The sequence below is a fragment of the Protopterus annectens genome, chromosome 1.part0 (assembly GCF_019279795.1).
Source record: "Protopterus annectens isolate FY-2018-M chromosome 1.part0, PAN1.0, whole genome shotgun sequence".
Lineage (NCBI taxonomy): Eukaryota > Metazoa > Chordata > Ceratodontiformes > Protopteridae > Protopterus > Protopterus annectens.
In genome coordinates, this window is record NC_056725.1 from 1,852,681,956 (window position 1) to 1,852,704,009 (window position 22,054).

At 43.6% G+C, this 22,054-nt stretch overlaps 1 protein-coding gene across 1 annotated transcript in view; it reads left to right on the plus strand.

Annotated features, from left to right (window-relative positions):
* The window catches only part of RICTOR (RPTOR independent companion of MTOR complex 2), a 3,179,211-nt gene that overhangs the window by 1,044,826 nt on the left and 2,112,331 nt on the right, over positions 1-22,054 (plus strand). The window contains exon 17 of the mRNA XM_044069875.1: positions 11,984-12,149. Coding sequence (XP_043925810.1) covers positions 11,984-12,149 — 166 coding nt within the window. The remainder of the gene's footprint in view (positions 1-11,983; positions 12,150-22,054) is intronic.

Here is a 22,054-nt window from a genome sequence, read left to right on the forward strand (position 1 = left end):
TCTCTGAGCCTCATTTTCAGTAATGGCATTCTTCATTTTATTTCTGTTATGAAAGATTGGGGGATTTGTGGAAGGGAGGAACTGACCTTCCTTCATGAGCTGTACAAGGCGTCAGTACCCTAGGTACAACCATTGCATAGACATTTTGAGACAGGTAAAGAGAAGTGCGGCCTCCCAAAAAGTCAGGCCCAAATCCAGCAGCTAGGCGGAGGTCTTCCAGCCAGGAAATAAAAGCAGGGCAGGACTTGCTCCCCAGTTCCTTGCAGTAGCATTAACTGTTTGCAGGATCATCACCTGTTCATTTAGCAGAAGGCATTTGAGGTGGGGATTTCCTTCCATGTACCATCCTGGAGAGCAATTTCGCTGAACATGGATCCTCCACTTTCTTAAACAGAGGCATAAACTCCAGCTGATGACTCCTCTTTAAATTTGCTAACACTACACAGTCATTCCCTTTCCAGACATGGTACTCCATCAGTCGGTTCAGTCCCTTTTGTGCATGCTAGGACTTAAACTAGTTTTTATGCAGGAGGTAAAGAGGTTCTACTTCTATTTTTTTCCTGGTTGGAGACTAGCCTTGCTCCTTACATAATCTAAAGCAGTTTGGTCTCTTTTTGCAGTCCAGACCTTTCAAAATGCTGGTATTCAGTCAGTTTTGCTCCTTTTACACAGGTATTATGTGTTCTGGCCTTGGATTTGCAGGAAGCTTATCTTTACATACTAGTGTCCAAGGGTTGTCACTGATTTATATGTTTTGTCTTAACTGGTGAGAGGTACATCTCAGGATAGTATACTTTTGACTTTCCTCTGCACAGCTGAGGATCTGTGTAATATTCTATGTTAAGTTGTCATTCTCGCCTTCATTCTTGCTGGATGGGTTCGGAGCCGATCCTCGGCTCCGACTCGGCCTATATTATAGCTCGAGAGCTATTTTTTACTGGCTTGAGGCAGCCCTATATCCCACAATACCATGTGCTAACTCCCCAGATTTCGTTTGCCGCTTCGCTGCGAGGTTGCCTTTTTTTGCCGGCTCAGGTCAGTAAAAGAAATTTTAGCAAATACTTCTAAACTTGAGGTTAGTTTTTGTCAGATTAGTTCCCATTGATATAGTTTTACCTAAATTACCTATTAGTAATTTTTTCGTTAAGCCCTACCCACCCCTTAGTTAAACTTTCTAATCGGGCCTACAGGCTTAGTTTTTGTTTTCTCTTCCCCATTATTGTGTGTGCGAGTTGTTGTTTTAGTCAGCCCCTTAACTTCCCCTTGGTGTGAAAGTTGAGTGAGTGGTTGTGCTGACTGTGTTACTGTTTTTTAGGGTAACTATGTCTAAAGAAGCTAAGGTCTCGGGATTCAAGAAGTGTGACTCGTGCTGTCAGAAAATGTCTCTGACAGACTGTCACACTTCTTGCGTCTACTGCTTGGGGCCTTTGCACCTGCAGGGCTCTTCTTCCGTCTGCCATGGATTTAGTTCAAGAGTCCTGCAGGAGCGTCGTAATAAACTTATTTTGAGGGGCTTATTGAAGCCCGATGACTCCCCGTCCAAGTCTGGCTCGGGGAAGTCGTCTAAGCGCGCCAAGCCCTCAGCTCCAGCTTCTGAGTCGAGGGCTGGCGAAACTGAGATTGCTCCGACATCGGCTCCAGTCGGAGCCGATGTGACCAAGATCGTACCTGCTCCGAAACCTGTATCAGAGCCGACAGTGCGCAAGCGATCTAGATCCCCTTCATTAGAGTCCGTCCGATCGGCTCTATGATCACCCCCTTCTATCGGAGCGGAGTCATAGGACTCATTCCTCCAGGTCGTCTAGGCTTTCCGACCACGATATTGAGAGGGTGGTCAGTAGACTCATAAAATCTCAGGCACTGGCCCAAATACTCCAAAGCCCATCTCACCAGACTGTGGCTCCCTCGGTGCCGCCTTCGATTCCTCCTCCGACTCTCCAGTCAAGTTCGGAGCCGGAGTTTGTCGGAACCGTAACCTTGCCCACGTCGGAGCCGATACTTCCACCTTCGGCTCCGGCGTCGTTGGCTCCGACTTCTTCATTGGTACCGTCCGTGGAGAAGTCCGGTCGCCGAGACTCCATTGTCGGCTCTGAGGGGGCGAGTGGCATCAGACCCTTTTCCAACCCCGCTCTCCCTCTCGGAGCGTCGGCTCTGGTTAGTTCGGCCCCAACATCATTCTCGGAGCCTTCTCTGTCGGTGCCGGGGGCGGTTCTGGTGTCTTCGGAGCCAGGACTGTCTTTGGTGCCTGATAGGGGGGCTTTCGAGGTGATGAGGAGCGTGCTGGATCCAGTGTCCACACCAAGGTTGGGTTCTTCAGCTCCTCCCTTCACAGTGCCTGTTACGGTCTCTGGCCATCCTCTTGCAACTGAAAGCAGAGATCCAACGCATAGGGTACCCACTTTGGGTGTCTCATTCTCCTTCAAGGCCTCTCCTGAAGCTTCAGGAGAGCCACCTAGGAAAAGTGCAAGAGGAAGCACGTAGACTCCCCTGAGTCTGTAACCTGGGACACCGACTTGGATGAGTCGGAGGGCTCCCCCAGATCCCCCTCTGAAGATGTCTCCTTTTCAGACATACTAGAGATCCTGAAACAGAGGGGGAATTGGTCCACACTCAAACCCTCCGAGGACGAGTCGGTTTACCTTGATGCCTTTGGATCGTGCCCTTCCACCTCCTGGGTGTCCCCTCCTTTCGATATACTGATGGAAGTGGTGGCCAGAAAGGCATGGGCAGCTCCTGACTCCATGGAACCTACCCCTAGGAGGCCTTCAAAATTTATTTCTGCTCCGGTGGACAAGACATTTCTCACCAAAGGTGTCTCGGTAGATGCTATGGTGGTAGCAGCTGCCACTAAGAAGGAATTAGCTGATCCTTCTGTACCTGTTCATCCTCCTAACAGAGTCTAGGACCATGGACAGGTACGATAAGTGGACATTTGCTTCAGCGACCTTTGCTGTGAGATCGCTGAACTGTTTGTCATTTCACCTGCCTTCAGAGAGATTTGCTCAAAGAACTGGGTGAAACTGTACAGGATCCTTCTGCTGCGGGGTATCAGGACAAGATTAACTCCCAGCTGGCTAACCTGAATTCTATTGCCAATTCTTCCATGCGGCTTATCTCTTATGGAGCCGATGGAGCGAGTAGGGCCGCAGGCACAGGTGTTGCATTGAGATGTCATGCCTGGATGCGACTCTGTAATTTTGCTGATCCCTTCAAGGCGTCCTTCACCAACACCCCCTTTGATGGTTCAGAATTGTTTGGACCTCAGGTGAAGAATACTCTCACCAGGTGCGAGCAAGATGGTAAGACTCTCTCTGCCGTGGGAGTCCATTTTTCCACACCATCTAGACCATACCCCAAAGGTCAAAAGGGTGGAAAGATGTGGTTCCGTAAACCACAGGGAGTCGTGCCCGCCGCACGTGGTGAAATTCCCCCTAGAGGCAGGGGGGGGGACAACAATAGATGCCGCCCCAGGGGCAGAGGGGGTCCACAGAACCAGGGTTCCAGGGAGTCCTTCCCTGACCAACCTTTTCAGCATCCCTGAGAAGCTGCCCGACTGTCCACCTTCGGAGGCAGTCGGGGGAAGATTATCTCTGTACCCGGAAGCCTGGCAATCTCTCTCTCTCAAGACAAATGGGTACAGTTGATTATATCCGAGGGTTACAAAATCCCCTTCTTTTCCCCTCCAAACCAATTGCCAAGACCCCTCCCAGACGTACCACCCAGACAAAGGGGTCAGGCACAGCTGGAAATAGAAAAGCTGTTAAAAAAAAAAAAGAGTCATCCAGGCAGTCCCAGCAGACCAGCTAGGATCCGGAATCTACTCCAGGTTCTTTTTGGTACCAAAAAAGACAGGAGACTGGAGAACCATTTTGGATCTCAGCAGACTGAACAAATCTGTACAGAAGACAAAATTTTGGATGGTAACGCTGCAGTCCATTCTGCCCTTCTTGGGCAGAGACAACTGGATGTGCTCGTTAGACCTACAGGATGCGTACTATCACATAAAGATACACAGGCGCTCCAGGAGGTTTCTCCGCTTTCGGCTGGGAGCCAGTCATTACCAATTCAGAGCCCTGCCCTTTGGTCTCACCACAGCCCCCCGGGTGTTCACCAAATGTTTGGCAGTGGTCACGGCTCACCTGAGACAAAAAGGATTCCAGGTGTTTCCATATTTAGATGACTGGCTCATCACCGCTACCACCAAGCAGCATCTTATCATAACCAGAGATTACACCATTCACATTTGCAACAGGTTAGGTATTTCCATAAATTTTGCAAAATCCTTCTTGTCACCGTGTCAATGTATAAACTTCATAGGCGCCGTGTTAAACACCACAGAAATGTCTGCAACTTTAACACCTCAGAGAGTGATAGATATACGGCAGAATGTCCACCTTCTGATTCAGTCCAACAAAGTTCAAGCCAAGCTAGTACTGAAAACATTGGGCCTCATGGCAGCGGCGATTCCCCTTCTTCCCTTAGCCCGCTTCCATATGAGAATTCTTCAGTGGATGCTTTTTTCTCAGTGGTCCTACCAACAACTTCCTATGACACACAAAATATTGATAACCCCGACTTACAAGAAACACCTCGCCTGGTGGATAGTCTCCCCTCAACTTCTTCTGGGCAGACCGTTTGTTATTCCCCCTCCAGTTGCCACGGTGACAACGGATGCCTCCCTGATCGGGTGGGGGGGGCATTATCAGGGCAGGACTGTCCAGGGCACGTGGCAACAATTATAATGCCACCTGCACATATATGCCCTAGAGATGAGAGCAGTGTTTTTATCGTTGCGAGCCCTTCAGGACTCTCTTCCCACGGGCACTATAGCAGTTCAAACGGACAATATGTCCGTAGTGTGGTACATAAACAAGCAGAGCAGAACAAAGTCCTACCCCCTATGCCGAGAAGCACTCAGACTTTGGCAGTGGGCGATCTCCTCTCAACGGTTTCTGATAGCAACGCACATCCCCAGGAGATCCAACGTCATAGCGGACAGATTGAGCAGAACAATTCTCATGCCTCACGAGTGGTCTCTAAATCAAGCAGTAGTAGAGAGAATTTTCCAGAAGTGGGGCCAGCCTTGCTGCGACCTTTTTGCAACACCTCAAAACAGCAAGTGCCTTGACTTCCTCTTCCCCTACCAGGCCACCCCCCCCAGAGACGCTCTAGTCCACGATTGGCCTCGGGGTCTTCTATATGCTTTTCCCCCTTTTCCATTGATTCCAAAGTTAATTCAGAAAGCAACCGCATTGAGATCCAAAATGATCCTCATTGCTCCTTACTGGCCTCGACAAGTATGGTTTCCGTTCCTGCACCGATACCTTCTGGAACAGCCTTGGCATCTGGAACCATTTCCAGATCTTTTGACCCATCTGACGGGCAAGTTGCACCAGTCTCTTCAGTCCCTCAACCTCACAGCTTGGTTGCTCCACTTCCAACCATAGCCAGGCTTCCCCTAATTTCTCTTCCTGTCCGTGACATTATTCTTGCCTCCCATAAGTCTAATACCAGGAAGACTTATGCCAGCAAATGGAAGCGTTTTTCCATTTGGGCACAAGCTAGGTCCTTAGACCCTTTTAATGCTCCAATTCACAAAGTTCTTGATTTTCTGGCAGAGCTTTTTCATGCAGGTTCATCGGCAGCCACTGTCAGAGTTCAACTAGCGGCCATTGCCAATTTCCATGTAGGACTTTCGGAAACCAGTATTATGTCTCATAAACTCTGCAAAGCCTTCCTCAAGGGCATTTTCTTACTCAGACCTCCCATTAAGGATCCTCCTCCACAATGGAACCTGAATTTAGTGTTATCTTCACTAATTCTTCCTCCCTTTGAGCCTGCAGCTTCTTGTTCTCTCAAGCTCCTCTCTTGGAAGACTCTGTTTCTAGTGGCTATAACTTCTGCCGGCAGAGTGTCGGAGCTTCAAGCTTTGTCCCACCCATTCCCCTTATTTGGTCTTTCATAAAGACAGAGTAGCTCTCAGAACAAACCCTTCCTTTCTACCTAAAGTTTCTTCTGAATCAAATCTGAATCACACTATTCACTTGCCGGTTTTCTTCCCAAATTATTCAAACCGGGCTGAACAGAAACTACATTCCTTGGATGTTCATCGCCAATTGCGGTATTATCTAGACAGAACAAAACAATTCAGGAAGTCAGAACAACTCTTCCTTTCTTATGCTGACGGGAGGAAAGGACTTCCAGTTTCAAAGGTAACCCTTTCCAGATGGTTAGCTTCCATCATTACCTTTGTCTACGAGTTGAGACATAAACAACTTCCTTCAAAACCTAAGGCTCATTCAGCCAGGGCGCTATCGACTTCAACAGCCTTTCAAGCAAGGTTACCTTTAGATGCCATTTGTGCAGCAGCTACTTGGGCTTCTCAACATACCTTTATTACCCATTACAAACTGGATATAGCCTCCAGAAATAGAGCTGACTTTGGTTCCACTGTACTCAGGAGTCTGTTCCGTTGAGCCACCCAGGACCAAGGTGCTAGGGACGCTGTCCCATCCAGCAAGAATGAAGGCGAGAATGACAACTTAACATTAAGAAGTTATGTACTTACCATAACGTTCCATGTTAGTTGTCTTCTTCTTGCCTTCTTTCTTGCGTCCCTCCCTCCTGCCACCTAACCTAGACAGACTTGAAGGTTCTGAGATCCTTCTATTTCATGATGTTGCCCCTTTTTCCAGGGTTCCCATATCATGACTACTATTGCCAGGGAGACTGTTTATATATATATATATATATATATATATATATATATATATATATATATATATACATGGTATTGTGGGATATAGGGCTGCCTCGAGCCGGTAAAAAATAGCTCTCGAGCTATAGTATAGGCCGAGTCGGAGCCGAGGATCGGCTCCGAACCCATCCAGCAAGAAAGAAGGCAAGAAGAAGACAACTAACATGGAACGTTATGGTAGGTACATAACTTCTTATTATATGTCTTACCTGATACAGTAATCATCATAAGAATCTATGCTACAGTCAGAAGTCTGATGCCCAGCCCAACTTACAGAGCTTTATACCCCTTACCCCAAGCCAGGTTCACTCCACATTCCTTTGGACATCAGCATGCTCCCAATATAAAGGAGGTATTAGCCTATGCGATCTGTACTTCGTTTTTGCCACAGTGCTTGTGTTGTACCTTGCTGTGTATGATAGCATCAGTTAATTAATTAATTTGGCCTATAGGTTTCTTCTATGCAACACTGTTTCTGGTGTAAGGAAAAAATGGATCTTGGAGGCCTTCCCTAAAGATTGCAGAGTTAATGCATTCTTAAAAGTGCCCACTTTCAAAATGCTGGCACTTAAAGTCCTTCTGCCCTTCCTGTTTCTGCAAGTGCTTATGGTTATCCCAAGTCTAAATGTTGCCTATTGCATAATCCCATACACAGGGACAACAGGTCCTTTCATATTTTTAAAGCGGCAGGGATTCTATTACTTTTTGCAGTTTGTTTTAGCTACTGATCCTGGGTTTTACCAACTTATGGTCCCAGTTACAGATCAGAACCAAAGGCTTACTCATTTATCTTTATCTGGATGAGTGTCTGTCTGAGGTGGAGCCCCATGAGAAGCAAGAGAAGGCATTAGTGTGTACCCTTTTGTTAATGCCTGCTAAATTTTTATAGTCTTTCACATCCAAGGCCAGAACACATAGAGGTCTCTCCCCCTCCCTCTATTTGTCACAACATTCCAAAGCCAGTTTTACTAATTTCAGTGCTTCTACCTCTTCTATTTCCACTAGCCTTTGTAGTGTCCTTGTATCTAAAGGATACCTTTCTCCATATCCTCATTGCATTGATGCACAGAAGATATTTAAGATTCAAAGCATGGGAAGCTCACTTTGTTTGACCTCCTTGCTGTTTTGCTTGTGTACTTCACTGTGGTCACAATGTGGTGGCTACAGTTCTAGCAATTTTTAGGAATAAGAGCATGCCAGATTCAGGTGAATTCAGTCAAAGGAATTCAGAAGCCCTTGGAGTTTACCATGACATGGTTCCATGTCTCTCTCTCTCTCTCAACTTATTTGAATCCCATCTTAACCTTTCCAAAAGAGTGTTGTTCCTTGGCGCATTATTGGAATCAAGGTAACGGAATATATTTTTTGCTTAAGACAAGGTACTCTGCTTGTCTTCTTTTCTACAGACAGGCTTAGAAAAAGCACATCATCATAACAAGGAAAGTACTCAGAACCTTGGGGTACATGTCCTTTTGTTAGGCTACCCAGGGTTTTACCACATGCCTGGCTCCAGTTACACTTCAGAACCAAGGGTATTCTCATGCATCTCTATCTGGATGACTGCCTAATTCAGGCGCAGTTCTGTGAGAAGCTAAAGAGGGCTTTAGTGTGTACCTTGGGTTTCTTCTGAAAGTTGGTCTCTTCCCAAGTCAGTTTGACTCATTCCAGTACTGCTACTTTTTTATTTTTTTTTTATTTTTTTAATTCTCACTTGGCTTTATGGACACCTTGGAACTAAAGGATGCCTACATCTCCACCTCATTGCAAGGACGCACAAAGGGTATTTGAAACTCAAAACAAGGAAAGCTGTTAAGTTCACCTCCTTGCTCTTCTGCTTTTCCGTTGCATCCAAGGTTATAGTGTGCAGGCTCCAGTTGTATCAATTTGAAGGAAAATGGACCTCCTTCATTCTGTCTCTGCAGAACATCTAAGCTCACAGGCTTAGTCATAGTCAGACCCTTATGAATTGATGTTAAACAGAGGAAAGTGTTTCTGGATTTGACCCACAGGTGGTATGTGCCAGAAGATCTTTTAGCTTTTCGAGAAGGCAAGCAGTATGGAAAGTGTTTCTACAGAGGAACAACTCCAGGTGCTTGTAAAATGGATTCCTTCTCCATAGATGGATAGGCTTATTTCAGTATGTGTTCCATTCAATGTCATTGATCACCAAAAGGTCAAGGAGTGTAGAGTCCAAAAAATGCTTCTTATAGCCCCTTTTTGGCCCAAGCACCACTGATTCTTCCTCCTGCTCAGTGCAGGTAGATTGGAATCAAAGCCACTACCTCAGAGAAAAGTAAAAAAAAAAATGGTCCTTGCTGTACCCTAACCTGAGTACTCTGCTGACAGCTTGGGTTATCTAGTGCTCATCTCTTTCAGGCATGTTTTCAGAAGATGTGCTAAGTATTGCGAGGGAGCCTAGGAAAACCATGCAATAAGGAAGCCACACACAGCAAAATGGAATTCTACCTCCAGCGCTATACTTAAGACCAGGACCCAGATTCAGCTCAGATGTCTGTGAATTTAAGCCAGATGTCAGATCTTTACAAAATAGGGCTGTCTTATGCCTTTTTGACGTTACATGTTTTGGCTACTCAGCTTGCTTACCTCTAATCCCTCATTGTTTTCTTACTTATAATTAAGCAGTTAGTAAAGGTAGTACTTCATTTCAGACCACCCAAATGGCGCATTGCTCTACCTTGGGACCGAAGTTAGATATTAAAAAAAGTAATCCTAGCATCTTACCAACCCCTACCACGTTTCTTTCTTGGAAGATGGGTTTTTGGAGGTTGTGACATCTACTAAAAAAAAAGAAATCTGTATTAGAAGCCTTAATGCTTCAAGAATCCTTTTTTAATTTCTCACAGAAACAGCGGACCGGAGTCCTGCTATGGTGACCCTAACCAGGAAAAGCCGAAAGACATTACTTTTACAAAAACAGGGTTACTGTACATACCAACCCTAATCTCATACCATAGGTTATGCTAGAACTATCTTTACTCAGACTTTTCACCCCCCCCCCCCCAGAGCATCAAAAACAAAGGGGGGAATACTTTCTCTGGCTGTGTACGTAGGCAGTTGAGGTTTTATTTCAGCAGTGCTAAGGGGATCAGCAAGTCAAATAAGTTGTTTGACTGTTTTTTTCAAGTGGCAGGGAGGAAAGGCTGTTAATAAACAGACCTTATCAAAATGTCTTTCTTGCTGTATTTGGTTTTGGTTAACATCATCTTCAACATCAACCCCATTTTCCCCATTTCTGCATGTGGTTGGGAAGGGGGGGTACTGTGTCAACTGTTGCCACCTCCCTCAATCCAAGACCACCCTTCTGCCTTTTTCAACAGCCTTCTGTAACTGTCACAGGTTTTCTGTCATGTAATCCATCATTCTTTTGGCTGGTTGTCCACATAGCTTCTTCCTTTCCCAAGTCTGCTTTTAAACCTGTGGCAAGCCATGTCAAGGCCCATTCCATTAGAGCCATTGCAGCCACCACAGCTTTTCTTAGGCAATGTCAGTATCCAATTACACACCTTATGAAAACATTACTATCTAGATGTCACATCCATGATTAGGGCACTTTTTGCTGTGACCATCCTACAGGGTCTTCTGACCTGTAACCTAATCAGGACGAGGCTCTCTCTGGTCCTTATGCTCTGGAAGACTTCCCAGTAGTGATAACTGCACCGGTAAATGTTGTATTGACTATAGTACAGTTTTGAACTTACCATAGGAAGTTACTAGTCTATTGGCCCTGAGGCCCTTACAAGCCTAGCCAACTATAAACATATATACCAGTAGAAAACAGCATAATAAAATTGTCTTCATAAAATACCACTCCTTAACCAATGATTTTAAAGTATTCAGTATTTAATGCTTTTATTTTTGACATTACATTTTTTGAATGGGAAAGCAAACTGGTTTAAGGATACTTTTCAAGCATATCCTGTGGCCACAAGGAAAGAAAATGTGAAAGACTATAAAAATTTAACAGGCATTAACAAAAGGCAACTTGCATGCAAAAACTGAAAATAAAGCAAATTAATAAAAGTAGAGATCTAAACATACACTGATTTAGTTATATAGAACAAATGCAGTGCACATCAAACATACAGTGCAATAAAAATATATGATATAGTTGTCCAGGTCCCCTTCAATAAACACACCACACCGAATAACATTTGATGACCTTTAGTAATCTTCATAACATAGCTTTGATCACCAAAATTATTAATTACAACTGGACATAGTATAGCTGATTCTAAACACAGCATAAACATCCTTGTAACGTTAATCAGGACAGAGTACCTACTCATCATGCCCCAGTAGTTGTACATATTCAGGTGTATTCTGTGTTGCAATAGTTAATTCCATCCCACCATCCCCACTGCTTTTTTGTTTGAGATTTCCTAGGATTGAATACTTTCATCAGCTTTTCTCCCTACTCTCCCGCTCTTCTCTTATGAAGATACCTTCTTTCTGTGACCCTGCCCACAGTCTGAAGAGAAAGCGTGGTGACTATGGGTTGGTCATTTACCCCTCTGCTTGTATTCTCTATGTCCAGTAGTGCTTTGGTGTCTAGGTCAAGCTTTTCTTCCAGTCAGGGTTGGAAAGATCTGAAGGTGGTATTGGTCAGCAACCATTATGCTACTGGCATCCTGATGTCCGAGTGGGAGGTGTTTGTTGAAGCCAGTATGTGGAAGGTAGAGTTGTGGAAGTCTAATAGCTGTTGTGTTCCTGCAGACAGGAATTCCAGAAATGATGACTGCAGCAATGAATATACTTTAGCATCTACTGTTAAGGTAAGTTCCTGATACAGCTGTGCTTTTCCAAGTTATGAATCCCTCAACCTCAGTTTGCTTTTACTGTATGACTTTGAGCAAGGTTCTTAACCAGACAGTGCTTTAGGACAATTGGAACATTGAGTTAGACCCCTTGGTGATCTTACAGATAGAATGCTTAGTAACTACCCAAGAGCCATAAGCCATATACAAGAATCTTGTGCCCCCTTTTTCAGTACATTCAAAGCCACATGGCTGTGTCACTACTGAGACAAATCCATTCAGATGTCAATCGGGGAAAAAACTCCAGTTGTTATGGCTCTTTGTTAAAATGACCTCTTCTGTAAGATGTTTTTATGGTAAGTATCTTATAAGTATGCCCTTTGAAAGTGTACCTAAAATGTGTTTTGATTTAGAGCATTAGATTTACCAATACAGCTTTTTTTTCTCCTAGTCGGGCCAGTGCAGCGGTGAATTGTTTAAAACGCTTCCATGAGATGAAAAAAAGAGGTCCCAAACCCTGTAGTTTGTACTTGAGTCAGATTATGCAGAAGGCCATAACAGCAAACCAAAAACGAGATCAACATACTCGGGTACAGAAAGATATCTTTGTACTTAAGGTAATTATAACAGGCATCCTTTTGAATTTTCTCCTCTTAGAAATGTCATCTGTCTGTAATTTGAATTTGGTTTTTAGCTATGAATTTGCAGTTGCTGATTTTCTTTTAAAATACATTAGAATTAATGTTTTGTCTTTTCGGCTTTTCCAGGTTAGGGGTCGCCACAGCGGAACTCTGGTCCGCTAATGATTGGCAGTAGATTTTTTATGGTGCCGAATTGCTAGCCCAACGCCCAACCTTAAGAGAAGGTACGCCCATTCACGCATGTCGTTCGGAGGCCACTCGACCGCAGGGAGGACTTAAACCCTTCTATGTTAAACTGATAATGAAGTGTTCTTACTACAGAAAAATGGCAGCACAATTATGCTGCATTTAACCTTGGCCTTCCTTTTTTAGTGTGCTTAACTGGGAGTATGAGAAAATGCTGACTCTTACAGGCAGTACTCATTTATATTGTCTACATTTTTTGTGATTGTACACCCCTGAAAGATATAAAGAACAGCAGTGTGTTAACTGCTGATTATTGGTCATTAGTCCAAAGCCTGGTAGTCAGTAATTAGAGCTTTGGAAGACATTTTCCAGTGCACTGCACATTATTTTTGTGAACACCATCATCCTTTTGAAGTTGAGGTTGTTATGACTATGTAACACATTAAATGTTTGACCACTGGTGCAGGTGCCAGATGTGATATGTACTATTATGGCCATGGTCTTTTATCTGTCTATCTGTCTTATGACATCCTGCAAAGTTTTTTTTTTTTTTTTTTTTTTTTAAAGGGACCAGATTATCTTATTTGTGTCGTACCTTCAACATTGCCAAGAGGATATCACAGGTCTTACATGGATTAGAAATGAGAAGGTTTCTTCTCCGGTTCTTCCATCTGCAGACAGCACACTTGGCAAAAATACAAAGTTTTATTATGACTATGATGTAGCGGTTGCCCATGTAGGCATGAATGAATTGAGATAGTCCACCCATAGGGACTTGCATGAGATATGATGGAACCTGCTATGCATGTGCTATAGGCAGGAAAATATGTGGGTCTTATGTAGTGTCTTGCCTTCACCAAGAGTGATGTGTAGGTATCAAGGCAAGATGTTTAGCTTTGACAGTTGGGTTAGTAGTTGGTGTCATTCCAAGAGGATCCAGTAGTATGAGACCACCTGGGATGAGATAGCAGATAAGATTTTCTTTTTCTCCAAGGATGACTTACTCCTCTTCTACCAGGCATTCCACATAGTGGCTAAAGCCTTTGCTGCCCCATATAATGCCTTTTTAGGTAAATACCCTCTGCTAAACATTCCATCATAGCAAAGTTAAACACAAATGTGGACAACATCAAGGTGTTTTACTTAATGCTAAGAGTCTAAACAGAAAGATGCCAGAACTTGATGTCCTCCTGCAACTTGAACACATTTATATTTGTGTATTACAGAGATGCATTTCAGTGCAGTAACCACTCCCTCTGTACCTGTGCTTGTGCTCATCACACGTTAACAGTGGGGGAAGTACCTGTATTTGTCAGCAATATCATCGCCTTATATTAGATTTTCCACAATGTAGCTTGCAGATCTAGATCACAATTAAGTCCAACTAGTACTTCATTATTAGCTGTAGATCTACATCACTGTCCTCAGAAAATCATGGAAATTATTTTAACTTCACTGAGACATTAAATATCACACCAAATACTTTCTCACTTGGGGAGATATCCAAACATTGAGTGGCACGCTTACATCTGTAAAAATGGATGTGATCCGCTTTTACTAGACTTTGTTAGTAATAGTGCACTTGTGCAAATTGTAAAACTACCCACTAGATACTGTAATGTCATTGACCCGATCCTTATCAACATGACCCATCCCCCATATCCCAGCACATCCCATCTGATCCCTGGTTAAATCTGAATCATACGTTAACATCAAATATAGTGCCCCTGTGAATATGTATAGATTATGTCACTCATCTGGAAGGGCCCCGGAGTGTTCTGGCCAAGAAAATTAAAGGCCTTAAGTCCTTCAGCTATCCCAGTAAGATTAGCACAGCTCTGTTTATATTCAGTAGCCTCACGGCTGCTGCAAGGTAACCTGTGTCTTGTATTCAGAAGATGAAAAACCCAGTTCTGTTTGACCTCTTATTCTTTGCAAAACCAGTGTCTGTACAAACACCTGTACTGACTAATAAACAAGACTCTTTGGAGGTATAGGATCCCAAGTCAGTATATTCGTAGCTTATGGTATAAATTTCCACTACAAGTCAAAGTACTATTATGGCAACATTTAAGGCTAGTCTTGATTAGGCAGGTAGATATAAATTTACACTAGTGTTATCATGTTCAGCCTTGCTTGCATGATTTGGGAGTTAAGCACTATTAAGTGCTTGAAAAGGGTGGCAATGATTTTGAAGTGTAATTTCATTAAAGGTGGATTTGTCTAGGCACCTTATGGTCCCTGTGATTGCCTGTGTAGTATTGTTACTATATTCATATAGTTAGTAATGGATATCTTCTTCACTTTCCTGCTCTTACCCCCTTTCCCTACTCCTCTAACTTATTCCTCCAAATCTAGTTACTACTCTTTTATTCTTAGTAAGAGGATAAAATATAAGGGCTTTTCTCTCTTTATTGGGTCTTGCTCATACCTACTATTGTGTTTAGTATAATTTTTTAGTATAATTTTTAGTATAATTTTTAAAGTTTATAATTTTATTATTGTAATTTTTTTTCTTTTGACCAATGTGGCCTCTGTATTGTGATTGTACATGTCTTTTTATATATTGTTAACTTTGTCACTTTTCATGCGTGGAGCTTTTCTCCCCGGGCCTCTACTGAAAATGGACATATATCCTGTTAGACTAGCCCGGTCAACAAATGTAAAATAAAATAAAATTTGCTTGTTTCAAGAAATAGCCACGGTCTTAATGACATTGACTGTGGGATGTCTTTAAAAGTCGAATTAGACTCTCCCCTCACATTCTTTGCCACAGGTTGACTGGGTAAATCTCTTACAGCGTGTGTGTGAATTTCTTTCTCAAATACCCCCCCCCAACTTTTTTTTTTCCTGCATACTCTTCTTTGTGTGTAAGTTCAAATGTTTGACACAAAAAAAAAAAACCTCTGTTCCATAAATGGAGGTAAAATCTAAAAGTGCACCATAACAAATGAGCACAGCCTTTGTTTTATTACAGAATGAGCAAAGTTGTATAGGTTGTGTTTGACCAAAGCATGCTTTATCAAAATAATGAGGCTGAGAAGAGTTGGTCTTATGAGCATAATCAGAAGAAAAAAAATAAAGCGGTTTCACTCCTGATCTTCATCAAAAGACATATGCTACAGACATCTCAAAAGGGGGACCCAGCAATCATTTTTCTGATTTAAGGTAAGTTTTTTTCCACTATTCATCGATCAGTAAGTAGGTGATTGGTGGTTTGATAGGACATGCTTCTCTGTACACTGAGAAAAAAAATCCCAGACTCCTGCAAGGGTGTATTTGGTAAATCGTTTGTTCACCCTTTGCTTTAGTTCTGATGAGCTTCCATTTGAGTAAATAGTAAGACCTCATTTTTTTCCCTTTTCTTGTGATGGAACAGCTGACACTAGAGCCAGTCTCAAAAGTGTTGATGCACATTTCTTAAGAGAACTCATCCGTGCTGGTTTTATCAAAGGTTTCCTGGAAATGCTCATTGTTGATGGTACCCCCAGTGCAGATGGTGCTGCCCACAAAGGAAAAGCCTTCCACTAGTTGGATTGCTTCTCAGACTGCACCATGTCTCTACCTCTGTCCATATCTCAGTTTTAGGCACTCACTAAGGCATTGGCTGCCCTCATCTCCACAGATGTGCTATTGTGTTTATGTACACTAGTAGACAACACTCTGAGGTACTATCTGGGGATTGTGAAGTCCTCTTACTTAAGGATGCTTTGGGAGCTGTATTTCAGCTTTTTTCTAAGAGATTATCACTGCACTCACGATGAAGTCATCCTTCTGTTCTGAGCCAGTAGAGTTGGAAATTCTCTTCTCAGCTGGAGAGCCCAATTTTGAGGAGATGTTCCTGACTGTCGGTCTGCTTTGGGATTTCTGGATTTAGTAGTGGATGTGCATAAGGTAGAGATCTCCTCCTGAGGTTCTGCAACCTCTTCTATCATTCATAACATTTACCTAGATTTCCCTGACAGAATTAAGACCAAGTTTTGCTCAGTGAATTAAAAAAAAAAAGTCCCACGACTTTGATATACTCGTCTTTGTGCCAGCACCTAGTATCCATTCATGCTGACTGCTATGCTGAAATGCATTTACCTTGCTAGTTTTGTGATCTGCCTCATGGCAGGGACTGATCTGTGAGTCAGAAAGATTTATGCTGCATCAGCACTGGTCTTGAGCTTTACCAGGAACATTGTTCACTTCACCAGGATGTTCTTCGTGTTTCACTGTTCCACTCATCACATTTGGGTTATATGCTTGCAGTAGCCCTCAGTCGGCCTGATTAACAAAGTCTTGGGTCCTGCGTTGGTTGTAGTCTCTAATTCCATGACATCAGGTCGTCAGGGGTATAAAACATGCAGCCGACGTCATTACATCATTCTTTCTTGCCGTGCAGTGCCCAAAGCAGAAGCAATTTGCAAGTGCCAGTCGACAGACTCCTGAAATTTTCGTTTTTGAGTTTCAAAACCGAAGTCTTCAACTAAAAGCGAAGTATCCCGTTGGGGTAACTTTTTCTTGCTCTTAACCGATGTCAGTAAAAGTAAATAATTGCATTACTTGTGGAAAGCAAATACCTCATAAAGATTTTCATTCGCACTGTATTCCTTGTCTAGGCCCTGACCACAACGTACCTCACTGTCGTTTTTTGCCTTATTTAAACCTCGAACTATCTGTCGTCGGTATATTTTCGCTTCTAAATATTTTGGTGCTCAGTTCAATTATCCTGATATGTCTTCTGCAAGCCATTCGACTACCTACATTCAAAAAAAAAAAACTCAAAGATAAAGACAGAGACAGGCCACCTAGGTCCAAAGCTGCCGACGACATTTCTCCTAAGCCAATTGGCAGTTTGCTGGTACTCAGTGAGGCGCTTTCGCAGCCCCTGATACCCGCTACTTCAGATTCGCAGGTCTCTACAGAGACCCATTCGGAGTCCGGTATGCCGCGAGATGCTTCAACTGTGGAACCTGCGGATGTCTCTACCTTGGATGGGTCCGGAGCCGCTGTGCATGCACTGGCTTCTGAGGGTGTATTCAGACCTACTGACTTGCATATTAAACCAACGCCATCTTCTTCTTCAAGGCCTAAATCTCGAACCATGCCTAGAAAACTGATGCCCAGACCACATGGTCAGGGCTCTATGCCTAAAAAAAACAAATAAGAATGGCTGAAGACCTTATTAGTTTAATTAGGGGAAGAAAACCTTCCCCTCTCTGAGACCTAGGACTGAGTTTGCTTATGATACTTCTGACCAGGATTCTGCATTTTTTGTTTCCTCTGATGACAAGGATTTACCCTTATCTACATATGAGTATTCTGATGCTGAGGACTCTATTCCCTCTGCTTCTCCCCAGCGGATTTCTCTTTAGGTGAAACCTTGCATACTCTCAGGGATCATTTTCGTTGGGAAAGTCAGGATTTCTCTGATTCTAATAAGAGGCTTAGGGATTTCTTACTCTTGCCCCAGCACAGGCCTTTAGCCATACCTCCTGTACTAGACATTGTTGATGATGCCTTTTCGAATCTAGCTAGGCCCCTGACTCTTTACCTCCTGCTTCCAGAAAACTTGATCGATATTACAGGGTTTTTGACTCTTACAAGTTCCTTTTCAAAAGTCCTACTGCGGATCCTGAAACCATTTCACAGGGACCCAAGGGCATTAAAGCTACTACTGCCAAAAATCCTACCCCCTCTGATAGAAACTCCAGGGCGCTGGATAGATGGGGTAAGAAGGTATACACTTCTGCAACTTTGGCCATTAGGGCCTTAAACTGCCAGTTTCATATGTTAAAGTATCAGCTTTATATTATTGGATTGCTTAAACAGAAAATGATGTTGATTCCTGATTGTGCTGATAAGGATTTACAGGAATTACTGCATTCAGCTGAGCAGGTTGGAAAACATACTTTGCAATGTGGTTTTGATTCACTAGAGGCATCTTGCAGGGCTGCTGTAACTGGGTCTGTACTTAGAAGGCACGCTTGGCTTAAGGAGCAATCCTTGCCAGATCATGTTAAATCGAAATTACTGGATGCTCCCTTAAACCAGGACTGCCTGTTCGGCAACAAGGCAGAAGTTGTTCTTAAAAAGATGGAGGAAAAAGCTAAATCCATGCAAACTGTTAAAGATTTCTTACAAGTACAACCTCCAAGGTTTAGTAGGCATTGGCCTTCCAAGAATTGGTCCTTTCCTGCCTCTTCCAGACCATCTCAGTCCAAACCCAGGCCCAGCAGAGCTCCCAGGCTTCAGTCCCAGGGTACGCAAAGGACTAAGCAGTGGGGGGCCTCCACTTCCAAATCTGAGAGTAATAAAACTCCCCCCTATGGTAAACTGTCTCAATAACTTCTTTTTAAAACTTCCAAGCACTTCTTAACTGACTGCCCCTTTGGGATGAAAGGTTGCTCTTCATGCCAAGAACTGGGAACTCATTACCCAGGACAAATGTGTTTTAAATATTGTCCCAGGGATATACAGATTTCAAGTCCACACTTTACCAACACCAAGCGGGTGGCCAGATCTACCCCCAAATCAGTGGACAGAGATCCAAAAGCAAGTACTTTCTCTCTTAAGCATGAGGGCTATTCAGTTTGTACCAGAAGAGGAAAAGGGACAAGGTTTCTACTCGAGACTTTTCCTGGTAACCAGAAAAGACAATTCATGGCGTCCTATCCTGAACCTGTCTACTCTAAACACCTTTTTGGTGATTTCAAAATTCAGGATGCTGACTCTTCACCAGTTGCTCCCTATGCTAGGCAAAGATGCCTGGTTGGCAACACTAGAGTTAAAGGAAGCATACCTGCACATCCCAATCAGGGAATCTTGAAGAAGATACATACGCTTCAAAGCAGGCTGCATGCACTGTCAGTTCTCTGCACTGCCCTTTGGCTTATCTACTGCGCCCAGGGTATTCACAAAGTGCCTGGCTCCAGTCATTGCAATTTTCAGGCAAAGAAATATTCAAATATACCCATACCTGGACGATTGTCTAATTCAGGCAGAAAGCCAGGACATACTTTTGAATCATCCGGCCTTTGTACAAAGGGTACTAACTTGTTTGGGATACACCATAGATGAAAAGAAATCACACCTGGTACCCTGTCAACAAATTATATTCCTGTGAGCAAGCTTGAATACAACTTCCCAGATGGCTTTCCTCATGCCGGAGAAACAAATTCATTTGACAACTTACTTCAAACAAGTGGCCACAAAAACCCTGCTATCTGCAAGGCAAATACTACAAGCCTTGGGGTTCATGGCCTCCTGCATTCTTCTAATTCCATATGCAAAACTGCATATGAGGAAACTACAACGGTATCTAAAACGCCTATGGTGTCAACATTCTCAGGATCTAGAAGCAATGATTCTTGTCATACCTTGCCTACGCCTAGAGTTCCTTTGGTGGGCAGAGGCCTGCCACCAAAACAAGGGACTACCCTACACACTACCCCCTGCCGCCCAAACTATAACAACAGACATATCAGACTATGCATGGGGGGGGGGGGCTCACCTGGCAGGGAAGTGAATTCAGGGCAAATGGAACCCAAGTCAAATGCACCTGCATATCAATCAAAAAGAACTGTTAGCTGTACAGAATGCTCTGACAGCCTTCAAGGGCCACATTCTTCCAGGACAATTAATGGTAAAGACAGACAACACCACGGTTATGTGGTACATAAACAAGCGGGGGGGGGTACCCATTCTTAGCCCCCTCTGCAGACTAGCCATGGCATTGTGAAACACAGCCTTGAGCTACCAGGTGCATCTACAAGCTCAATTCCTGCCAGGAAAACTAAATACACTAGCAGATGTTCTAAGCAGAAACCTCATGGACCCACACGAGTGGAAACTGGAACCAAGGATTTTCAACATGTTGACAAGCAAATGGGGGAGTCCAGATATAGACCTGTTTGCCTCCCCCCAGAACTATCAATTGGACAAAATTTGCACAAGGACTCTCCACAATCAAGCATGGAAAGTGAATGCTGTGTCCTTCAGCTGGAAAAACATATCAATTTATGCCTTTCCTCCTCTGCTCTGCTCTCCAAAGTACTACTAAAGATCAAACAAGACAAACCAAGGACGATTTTGATTGCACCAGACTGGCCACGCCAACACTGGTACCCCCTCTTGCGCAGTGTCACTGTTGGCCCCATGGCATCTGCCTCAGACTCCTACCCTGTTTTCTCAGCAGGAGAACCAGATTTTGCACCCTGATCTTCAAACTCTGAACCTAGCAGCCTGGCTAATTTCCTAATCTCTCCTTTACCATCCCTCAGTAAACCAGTGATGGATATCCTTTTAGAGGCAAGGAGGCCTAGTACTATAAAATCTTATGCTGAAAAATGAAAAAGATTCTGTGCCTGGAACCAGTCTCAATGGACGAGCACAGCAGCGCCCAATTTACCTCAGGTTTTACAATACTTAACTGAGATGCTTCACAAGGGCCTGTCTTTTTCCTCCATCAAAATTCACGCCTCAGCCAATTTCAGCTCATTATAACACAGAACCTCCCCTCTTCTCTCATCCACTGCTCAAGCAGTTCCTCAGAGGGGCCAAAAATTTAAGACAACCCAGGAAGCACCAACTCCAGCCTGGGATCTTCACTTTGTATTGGAGAAACTCACTCTCCCTCCTTTCGAGCCAGCTGCTACTGCAGATTTAAAATTTCTTTCTTGGAAAACAGCTTTCCTTTTAGCAACGACTTCAGCTAGAAGGGTATCTGAATTGCAGGCCCTTATGGCAGTGGAACCTTTCATCATCTTTCATGCGGATAGGGTGTTCCTCAGAACCAATCCCTCCTTCATGCCCAAGGTGGTATCCAATGTGGCTGTTAATCAGTCCATCCATTTGCCAATCTTCTTTCCTAATCTACAGAACAAAGGGGAATAGATACTACACTCCTTAGATGTGCACAGACAACTTAGATTCTACTTGGGCAGGACTAAACCTCAAAGGAAATCTGAACAACTGCTGGTGACATTTGCTGCAGGGACAGAGAGGGGAAGGCTATTTCAAAGCAAACAATTTCTGAATGGATAGGCCATTGCATTCATTTCTGCTATAAGCACCATGGAAAACCTATCCCACAGGGGATGAGACCCCACTCAACCAGGGCTGCATCTACCTCTACAGCCTTTCTTAGAGGCGTTCATACCAGGGACATCCTAGAAGCTGCTACCTGGAGTTCTGTACATACTTTCACCAAGCATTGCCATTTGCCAATTTTCTCTAAGTCCAGAGCTGGCTTTGCCACTGCAGTCTTGCAGGGCTTTATAGCTGGTCCTAATGCTATCTAAATTCCTCCTCCCATCCTTAGCTTTGGGAATCTATCCAAATGTAATGACTGCAGCAGTGAAACACGAAGAACATAGTACAGTTGTGTACACTTACCATAAATGTAGATGTTCGAGTGTATTCACTGTTGCAGTCCTGGTTACCCTCTCTCCAGCCCTCTGACTTCTTTTGGCTATACCTCTACTGTCCTTTACTATACTTAAAAGCTTTTTGGTGTATTTGCTTTTTTGTTGGAGGTATAACCTTGTATTTTTATATATTTAATTGCTTCCCATTAGGGGGGCATCTGACATCTGGGGCAAGAAAAACTGATGTAATGACGTTGGCTGCATGTTTTATACCCCTAACAACCTGATGTCACAGAAGGAGAGAGAGCAACCGACGCAGGACCCAAGACTTTGTTAATCAGG